The 10,563-nt window shown below is 33.8% G+C and overlaps 1 protein-coding gene across 2 annotated transcripts in view; it reads left to right on the forward strand.

The window, feature by feature from the left end:
- NUDCD1 (NudC domain containing 1) overlaps nucleotides 1-9,863 on the forward strand; it is a 95,302-nt gene extending 85,439 nt beyond the window's left edge. For both annotated transcript variants that reach the window (XM_021089014.2, XM_021089013.2), the window contains exons 9-10: nucleotides 5,345-5,504; nucleotides 7,514-9,863. In XM_021089014.2, the coding sequence (XP_020944673.2) occupies nucleotides 5,345-5,504; nucleotides 7,514-7,806 (453 nt within the window). In that variant the 3' untranslated portion in view covers nucleotides 7,807-9,863. The remainder of the gene's footprint in view (nucleotides 1-5,344; nucleotides 5,505-7,513) is intronic.
- The last annotated feature ends 700 nt before the right edge of the window (nucleotides 9,864-10,563 follow it).

The following is a 10,563-nucleotide window of genomic DNA, read 5'->3' on the forward strand; positions in this document are numbered from 1 at the left end:
AACTCCCTGCCTATATCCTCCTCCAGCACCACATAACAGGCCGTAATAATCTACCATTTGGGAAGGAATAAGAGCATAGGGAGACTCTGAAATGCGGATGTATGGTGAAAGCCTAAAGTTAGGTGTAGAACAGTATAGTTGAGGAAAGATCCTCTAGCAACTCCATCCTTACCAGAGTACAAAGTAACACTGAAGAATTTGCAGTTGGTGATGCATTGAAGGTGACAATAGCAACAACAGAACTCAGACTCAGATCAACCCTTTCTCAGCCTCCCTCTGTCATAACACCCACACTAATGACCTAACAAAAGTGTGTTCATCTCCAAGCATAAATACTGCTTACCTCAGTCTCTACTGTTTTTATACATCCATTGTTCAATCAAAAGTTGCAAGACACACAAAAAGAAGACAGGAAAAACATTGTGCTGTCAAGAAACAAGGCAAATAATGTAATCAGACTAAGAGATGACCCCTACTTTGGAACTTCCACCCATGGGATTTAAAATAATTGTAATTACTATGTTAAAGGCTCTAATAGAAAAGATGAATAAATACAGAATTCTAGCAGAGAAACACTGTAAAAGATGAACATGCTAGAAATCAAAAATAGGCCGAAGATCTGAATAGAATTTCTCCAAAAACAACATACAGATGGCCAAAAAGTACATGAAAAGATGTTCAGCATCACTGTGCTGGAAATTAAGATAACTCTGGCTCAGGTCGTCAGTGTAGGAAAGTGAGACACGTGGACAAGGAGAAATCTCGACAAGGCTCTATACTTCTGCAGAAAGGCATGGGTGCTCCAAAAAGGGCGCACACCAAACAAAGGACCCTCCCCTATTTATCCCTAACAAACACAGGTGATTTACCTGTCCCCTCCCCATTGGTCAGGTCAGGGCGCACATTCTTCCCGGTTAGCTAGTTGAAACGTTGCTGGGAAAAGAGGTAAAGAGGAAGGGGGGTCACAGGGTTGTTTCAGCTGAAACCAGAGCAAAATGGAGTAACCAAGATTTCCTTTGATAGAAAAGACATTGTTACTTTCCACAACTGTTAGGGAAATACAAATCAAAAACCCAATGAAAATCACCTCACACTGATCAGAATGGCCACCATTAAAAAAAAAAAAAAATCTACAAACAATAGATGCTGAAGGGGAGTATGGAGAAAAGGGAAACTTCCTATACTGTTGTGGGAATGTAACTTGGTACAACCACTATGGAAAACAGTGTAGAGTTTCCTCAGAAAACTGAAAATAGAACTACCATATTATCCTGCAAGCCTACTCCTGGGCATATATTAGGGGAAAACCATAATTTGAAAAGATACATGCACCCCAGTGTTCATTGCAGCACTGTTTACAATAGCCAAGACATGGAAGCAACCTAAATGTCCAATGACAGATACATGGATAAAGAAGATGTGGTAGATTTGTACCATGGACTATTACTCAGCCAGAAAAAAGAATGAAATAGTGCCACTTGCAGCAGTATGGATGGACATAGAGATTATCATGCTAAGTGAAATAAGCCAGAGAAAGACAAATACCACTTTCAAGTGTGGAATATTTTTTAAAAAGATACAAATTAATTTATATGCAAAAACAGAAACAGACTCACAGAAAACAAACTGTCAGAGGGGAAATGGCAGCGATAAATTAGGAGTTTGGGCTTAACATATACACAATACTATGTACAAAATAGATAACCAACAAGGACCTACCATATAACATAGGGAACTATAATCAATATGTTGTTAAAACCTATAAGGGAAAAGAATCTGAAAGACTTATACACACACATACACATATATATCAATCTCTTTGCTATACAACCTGAAACTAACACAACATTGTAAATCAACTATAATTTAAAATATACTAGAAATTAAAAAACCCACAGCAACAAGATATATTTAATGAACTCATCAGTAAACTCTACATCTGAGGAAAATAAAAAAATTGGTAACCTTGAAGATAGATTAGTAAAAACTAGCAGAACTAAAACCAAAGAGGGGTGGGGATGGGGTGGGAGCAAAAACAAAAGGCGAGCATTCGAGGGCTGTATTAAATGGTCTAATATACATATAGTTGGAACCCCAAAAGGGACATGAACATTTACCAAAATAAACCTTATTTGGGGCCATAAAATAAACATTGACAAATTTGGAAGAAGTAGTAGTATAGTTGAGGAAGATCCTCTAGCAATTCCATCATAAACAGAATGCTCTCTGACCATAACTGAATTAAGTTAGAAATTAATAATGGGAAAATCTGGAAAATCTGCAAATATTTGGAAATTGAATACATTTCTGAATAACCCGTGAATCATAGTGGAGCTCCCAAAGGATGTTTGGAAATATTTTAAACCAAATGAAAATGAAATACAGCACATGGTAGGATGCAGCTAAAGCAATGCTTAGAGAGAAATTTGTAGCATTACATGTTCTGTTAGAAGAGAAAAAAAAGTCAATTTTATAGTTTAAGCTTCCATCTTAAACTAGAAAAAGAACAAACCAAGTCTAAAGCACAAGTAGGAGGAAAACTTACGAAGAGCGGAAGTCAGTGAAATTGAAAACTGAAAATAATAAAACCATAAACTTGTCCTTTGAAAAGATAGAATCGATAAATCTCTAGCCAGAATAACCAAGGAGAAAGACAACACAAATTACCAATATCAAGAATTAAAATAAATACATCAGTACAAGTCCAGAAGACACTAAGGTGTAATAATGGAATATTATTTTTACATGTTTGGCAATTTAAGTGAAGCCAATTTCTCAAAGACAAGAATTTACCACAGTTCACTCTGGAAGAAATAGATAACCTAATAGTTCCATATCTGTTAAAGAGACTTAATTTATTGTTAGGAACCTTCTGACAAATCTCTAGCTTCACTGCTTTGTTCTACCAGAAGAAGAAATAATACCAATTCTGTACAAACTTTCAGAAAATAAAAGAGGATACAACACCTTCCATCTTATTTTATGAGGCTAGCATTACCCTGATAGCGAAGACATAACAAGAAAACAGGGAAAACCAAACCAAAACAAAACAATGTCCTTCATGAATATAGACACAAAAATCCTCAGTAAAATATTAGTAAATAAAATCCAACAATAAGTAAAAAGGATAATACATCATGACCAATTAGAGTTTACCCAAGGAATTCAAGGTTGATTCAACATTCAAAAATCCGTAAACCTAATTCAGCATATCAGCAAACTAAAGAAGAAAAATATTTCACCATTCTAATTGTTGCAGAAAAAGAATTGACAAAACTTATCATCCATTTATGATAAAAATGTTTAGCAAACTAGTTGAAGGTAACTGCCTCTTCAGAAAACCTAGGATTAAAATTGTACTTCATGGTAAAAAAAAAAAAAAAAACAAATAAATTAAAAAAAACGGTTCTTCACCCTAAGATAGGTAACAGGCAAGGGTGCTTGCCCTCATTACTCCTAGTCAGCATTATTTTGGAATTCCCAGCTGGTACAGTGAGGCAAGAAAAAGTAGTAAAAGGTATAAAGAATTATCAAGAGATTCCAATAACCACCATGAGAAAAACGAGACCACTTTTTAGGTGTTACCTTAAAAGCAGTTTTTATATGCATTTCCTTTATCCACCCTTAGCTTGCAACCCTCGAGTGGAATTATAACCATATTTTTCTAACCTGACCACTGACCAACATAATAAGTAATAATACATTTGAAAGGCATAATTCTTTTTATTTAGCTGTATGGAATACTTAGTTGTAAAATGAAGAATAGGGAGGCTAAAATTTATTTAATGATTATCACACAGTTTCTTGCTACCAGAAAGAAAAAAGTCTAAACTATCTCATTTAAAGGAAGTGTTTTGTCTCATAGTAAATTATTATTTTCAGTTAATTCCATCAGACTGGTTAATTATAATTTGCTTTTGAAACTTCCAGGAAGTTGGTTCAATTTATTTAAAGCATCCCTATCTTATTTGAAGAGAAATATGTTCACTTTTTGGGGGGCAGAGCCACAGTCTATTTGCTGAAACATGTATATTATAGGAAAGTATAAAATTGAAGGCAATGGGAATACAACTTAAACTACAGAAAAAATTGAATTTGACAATGAAACTTATATAAAAGGCCAGTTAGTTGGCAGTGATTTTGAAAATAAACCTAACTTAGGCAGTGATTATCAGGAGCAAAGGGAGAGAAGAAATGTCTGTGAACACTGTGTGCCCGTCTGTTCCCTTGTCTTAGAGAATAAGCACTGGCCCCACCCAAAAGTCCTATCTCTCCCCTGGCACTGTTGGAGCAACAAAATCGGGTTGCCCTGTGTCTGTATTCTCCTGTGACCAGTAGCCTGTGCTGGAGAAGCCACTTCACAACTTTCGCTCTGGAGGGTAGCTCAGATGTCCATTTTTCATTTTCACCTAACATTTTAATTCTCCAGTCTGCTCTAAAGCTCATGGGAGCAATTCCGTATTTATCAAGTACTATGTATATTTTATGTTTTCTGTATTTGATGTGATTTTTATCGGTATTTAGGCATTTTTAACTCTGATAAGCAGCATTTTTAATAAAGAATATCACTGCCATCTCCTTCCATTAAAAGGAACATTACTATAGATGAAATCCAATTATGAATCTCAACTTGATGAGTTTGTATTAAAATGAATTCCTTTAGCCATTAATATTGCAATAACATTATTAACACAAGTATCCTTGACATTTTATTGTAAATACAATACACCAAAGTTAAGTAATTGGTAAACAGATCTGTGTTTGAATCCCAGCGTTGTGATTTTTCTGTGTAGCTTAGAACAAGTTACTTAGCTCTCTCAAGTGTATTCCTTCATCTATGGAGATAATAGCAGCCTTGTGGTTTATTGAGATTAACATTTATAACATGCCTGGCATATAGAATGTATCATAATAGCTGTCATTATTCTTGGTAATTATTATTACAAGTTAGCATTTGTAAACTTCATATTTGTATGCTGAGGTTTAAAAAATACTCTGTTATAAAATTGTACTTTATGTTGTGTTTTAAACAAATTACTAACAGTTGAGAAGTAGTTTAGTGTAGTGGTTAAGAACATAGACTCTGGATTCCAATCTCAGCTCTACAGCATATTACCAGGCTCACCCTGGGCAAGTTACTTAAATGCCCTGTGTACCACTTTATTGAACTTTAAGACAGACCTAACCATAGCACATTTCTCCTAGGGCATTACGAAGAGTTAATCAGATTAGGCATATAAAAAGTTTAGAACAGTTGCTGACACGTAGGTTCTGTTTGTCATCCTCATTATTAATAATAATTTTTTTTGTTGTGTGAATTATTTTTTGTCACTTTTTATTTTAGGTGAATCTTGGAAGCAATCAGTACCTTTTCTCTGTCATAGTGGATCCTAAAGAAATGCCCTGCTTCTGTTTGCGCCATGATGTTGATGCCCTACTCTGGCAGCCACACTCCGGCACACAAGATGATATGTGGGAGCATATTGCAACTTTCAATGCTTTAGGTATAAGCAAGCTTTTGACAACCTTTTCTGTTATATCAAAAATTACAGTCATCATTTTTTTTTAAGTTTCTTTTCTTTGGTTTGTTTAAATTTGAGCTATCCTGATTACTCTTTGATTGATTTGTACTGTAATTTCATTGCTTGTACATAGCTGATGAATGTTAGTATTTGGAACAGTAGGAATACTCTTTTTGTGCTTGTGCAGAAGATCAACACAGGAGAGAAATCAAAGTGGTTGTCATTCTAATCAGTTATTTGCTTATTCCAACTAAGTGGTACAGTCGTCAGAATACAAGCCAAGGAGCTTGACAACATGGAGCTTGTATTCAGGTTTCTTTAGAGTAATCTTTAGTAATCATAGAATTGCTCTAAGGTAAAGCACATTAGGAGACATCTTTCATGGAACTTAAGTGTGAAACAGCACTATTATATGAAAACATTTAGGAAGATGATAAGCAGAAATGAAATTTATTCTGTAGGATAAAAGGGAAACTGAAGATTTTAAAAGTAGGGCTTGAAACATTTTGAGCTACATAATTGTATACTTATGCAAGAATTGACTTAATGTCAAAATATATTAGTATTGTGTGAGAGACATTTTTATATAAGTTAACCACAGTTACTACTTTATAAAAAGGTTATTTTAAACTGGCAGCATCAAGTAAAATTCTGCAATCTGATTGCTGTATATATGCACAACCCTATTTATAGAGGAGTTTTTTTTCAATCATCCCTTATAGTTAGTAATATAAGTCACTAAACTGGTTGATTCAGACTCCAAGTATATTTTTATGACCTGAAATAAAGTTTCATTGACTAATTTAGCCACATAATTTCTAGCCTTTTGAGAAAGTTTATTTTCTATCCTCTTTTTCAATAAGAAAAGCTTTATCATAATTTTCATGTGCTAAGATCCTCCACTTGTGTCCCCAAATCCTCTAGTATAGAAGAATTCTATAATGCTTGACTTTAAGTTTAATCAACATTACATTAGCTATATACATTATTTTGTCAAGGTTAGCCTGGAGAACTAACTCTAGGCTACTCAAATAGGAGGCTACATCCTCTTTACTTTTTCTCCTCAAGCAAGCCCTGCTTAATATTAAAAACAAACAAACCAACATTAATCTGCCTGTGCTCAATGGTTCTTTGTTGTTTGAGGGATCTCAGTTTACCTCAGTGTTTTACTTCCTCATACGTGTTATAACATTCAGTAGTCATGTTCCAGTCTGAAAATTTTAATTTATATTTCAGAACATAAATGCCATTTTAGACTGTAAAGATAATTTTTAAAAAGATGTGAAGATTTTTTTTCAAAGTTTAGGTAGTTTTCAAGGAATATCCTAATGAAGTTTTTAAATCAGATACTAGCATTTTCTTTTAAGCTTGTAGTGGTCTCAAGATTCTACTTCTGGGAGGTTAAGTACAACTAATCTTATTACAGTATTGGTATATAAAAATACCACTAACATTACAGAAAATATGAGAATGCATTGTGCATATTTTAGTACCTTCGGGGAGGGGGGTCTGCTTTATTTACACACTCCTGAAATAACTTTATAATAATCTCCTATAAGCACTTTTCCATTTATTTGGTAAGAAAAAAGAAAAAGATGCTGTAATGCCATATCTGTGATTGATGAACCCAGTTATTAAACTGGCATTTAAAGATATTTTGGCATGTTTTTATTATGTTAGATTTTTAGCATTTTAATTATTCATAGAAATTACATGGGTCTATGTTGTGCTTTAATTGAAAAGATGAAGCTCTTTTATTCCTTAGAAATTAATACTTTATTTTTACACCATTTGGGAGAGACTGTGGCTAGTCATTAATGATTGAGAGTCTAACCATTGTTTAGTACATAATTTAATATTTATACTTAATTTAATAATTAATCATTTAATCATAAATTTAATAATTTAATCACTGCAACGTTAGATCACTGTTTTTTCCCTTCTGTTAAATATATTGTTTTTCTTTTTTTTCGTCTCTTATTTCTTGACAGGCTATGTCCAAGCATCAAAGAGAGACAAAAAATTTTTTGCCTGTGCTCCAAATTACTCTTATGCAGCCCTTTGCGAGTGCCTTCGACGAGTTTTCATCTATCGTCAGCCCACTCCCATGTCCACTGTACTCTACAATAGAAAGGAAGGCAGGCAAGTAGGGCAGGTTGCTAAGCAGCAAGTAGCAAGCCTAGAAACCAATGATCCTATTTTAGGCTTTCAAGCAACAAATGAGAGATTATTTGTTCTCACTACCAAAAACCTCTTTTTAATAAAGGTAAATACAGAAAATTAATTACTCCACATGTTGGCTTCTCTGTACTGGAAAAGTATTCAGTGGTGGCTGGAAGGTTGGGCATTTGTGCTGTAACCTTTTAAATTTTACTGTGTTAAATAAAATTATCTTGTATGAATTTATTTTTCAAAGGATATTACAAATATATTCAAGAGATTATGAATCTGTAAAAGCTATGGAATGAAGGTGCAAATTTAGAGAAAATTAGCTTCTGTAGAAACTAAAGATAGTATTAGCAATTATAATTATTTTTAAAAACAGTAGCTAGAATCTCATCTTTTGTATGAAAGATGTACAATTCATTGTTTAAAAATAAAAGTATTTATCATGTACTGTTTGTCCATTGATATAGTTTCTACTTCTGTACCTACAGAATGTATAGAATAATGGTTAAAATGTTGATTTTTATAAATTACTCTTGAACGGGGGTGGGGGGAGAGGAGGAAGTATGTATAACAGGAGTACAGCTTTATTATTGTTAGAGTTTGCTGAGAGACCTTAAGGGTTTTTTCAAATTAAGGATAGCTTTATTTAACTTTTATCCATTTGGTCTCCCACAGACATAGGTAAAGAGAGATGATAGTGTTCTGCAAAGTGTAACTCTTATCCATTGCTCTGTAACAAATCACTTATTACAGGATGTCGTATAATTTTTCATGATTGAGCATCTCTGCTGTCTCTGTTGTGCATGGCCTCTCCTTTTCCAGAAGGCTATTCTGTGTGTGTTCCCATGACAGAGAAAACATTCCAAGAGGGCGAGTTCTAATGTACAAGTTTATCAAGCCTGTACTTGCATCATATTTGCTCATCTTCCACTGAACAACACAAGTCATATGGCCAAGTCTAGAGTCAGGGTGAGAGAGGAGTATGCAAGGATTCATATAGCAGGTGGTCTGATTCCTTGGGAGCCATTACTGTAGTAGTCTGCCACACAGATTATCATTTGTTCCTATAGTTCTCTTTGTGTTTCTAATCCTGTTGATACATTAAATAGGTTTTGCCATGAATTTTAGATTCTCATATTATTTTCCTTGCATTTCTTTTGGTTTGCATTTACTTGGAAAGGGGTTTACTTGTATACTATTTTTGTATGCTTCTTATATAAACTTTGAGTTAAAATTTGTATTAAAATAGAATGGAGACATTAAGAAGCAGAAAATGAAGAAAAGAGATATGATAGGAAACACTTGTTCCTAATATATTTCTTGCCAATCTAGACAAGTATTTGGCTAAATTAAATTTTAATGAGAGAAGGAAAAATAAGTTTGAGAGACAGAAAAGGAAGGGAAAGATGGGGCTTACACGTGTGTTTTAAACACCAGGTCAGAATGCAGTTTCCTAGAGAGAAGTATTAGGATGCTAGATTGAAAGTAGAGAAAACTACTGGTGAAACACCAGTAGTGAGAACTGATGGCGACAGTGGAGTTAATAGTACTCTTGTTAATACTAGGAAAGTGATAGACTAGATAGCAATTAAGCATCATGAGATCATGAACATAGAGAAAAAAAAGTATGACTGAACCAAAAAACAAAACAGTGATATTTCCAGAGCCTTTTAGTGTCATTGCGAAATTTAATGAAACAAAAGACTACTTAGAGAGTAAGCTATTAAAAGCCCTTATGTGACAGTACATTTGAATTTTTAAAAAATTTTACCTCAAAGATACCCTCTTAGGGAATCTAAGAAAAATGCAGATTAACATGGTGCTTAATTAACAATATGACAATGTACATAATGCAAATTTCCAAATAGTAATCAATTTTTTATTTTGTACATGTGATTTTTAATGGTTAATGTTGAATTGAAACCTATCCAGATAATTAGTACTAAGTATTGTTGCATATGATCTATGTTAAGAGAGTAATAGGTCTAGAGCATTAATTCCTAGCCATGTTTTCTTGAAATGTTTTAAGGACTCCACAAACATTTAACTCAGCTTAAACCTTGCTCTGAACTTTTAAAAATGAATGCAGCACCTTGTGCTTTGATTTTTATCATGTTATAAATGGGAATTTATAAAATATGATAGTAATAAAGTAGTACTTTGTGTTTTTCATATTGAGTCATTTAACAATCATTATATCAACATGTTTAGTAAGTACCAGCTGTGTTCCATGACCTATTTTCAATGCTACGGATATTGCAGTGTTAAGTTAGAGACAAAAAGTCTGCATTCTACTGATTTCCAGGTGAAATTTCTCTTTGAGTGAAAAAGTAGGTAGAGATAGGTGGAGTCATTGTTCTGTTAGAAAGACATTTAACCAAGGATAGAACCCAGGCAGAAGGGTTGCTAATGGGAAGGGTCAGAAAGAGGATAATAGAGTTCGAGGATTAACCCAAGAAATACAAATGGTCTTAAGACTACTGTGAACAATTATATTGCCAACAACTTTGTAACAGGGTTAGAAACATATCCTACCAAGGCAGAATCATGGAGAAATAGAAAATCTGAATAGACAAATTACATGTAAGGAGTAATCAAAAACTTCCCAATAAACAGAAGACCAGGACCAGTCAGCTTCATTGGTGAATTCTATGAATCATTTAAAGAATTAATACGAATTCTTCCCAAGCTCTTCTAAAAAAGAACAGAAGGGAACACATCCCAACTCGTTTGAAAAGGCTAGCATACCCTGATACCAGAACTATACTAGGATGCCACGAGAAAAGAAACTTACATGCCAGTATCTCTGATGATCACAGAGGCAAAAATCCTCAACAAAATAAATATAAGCAAACCACATTCAGCGATAAAA

The sequence above is a fragment of the Sus scrofa genome, chromosome 4 (assembly GCF_054392235.1).
Source record: "Sus scrofa isolate SSC_HxYL_T2T_F1_AM1 chromosome 4, Sscrofa_HxYL_maternal_Yorkshire_Landrace_v2.0, whole genome shotgun sequence".
Taxonomy (NCBI): domain Eukaryota; kingdom Metazoa; phylum Chordata; class Mammalia; order Artiodactyla; family Suidae; genus Sus; species Sus scrofa.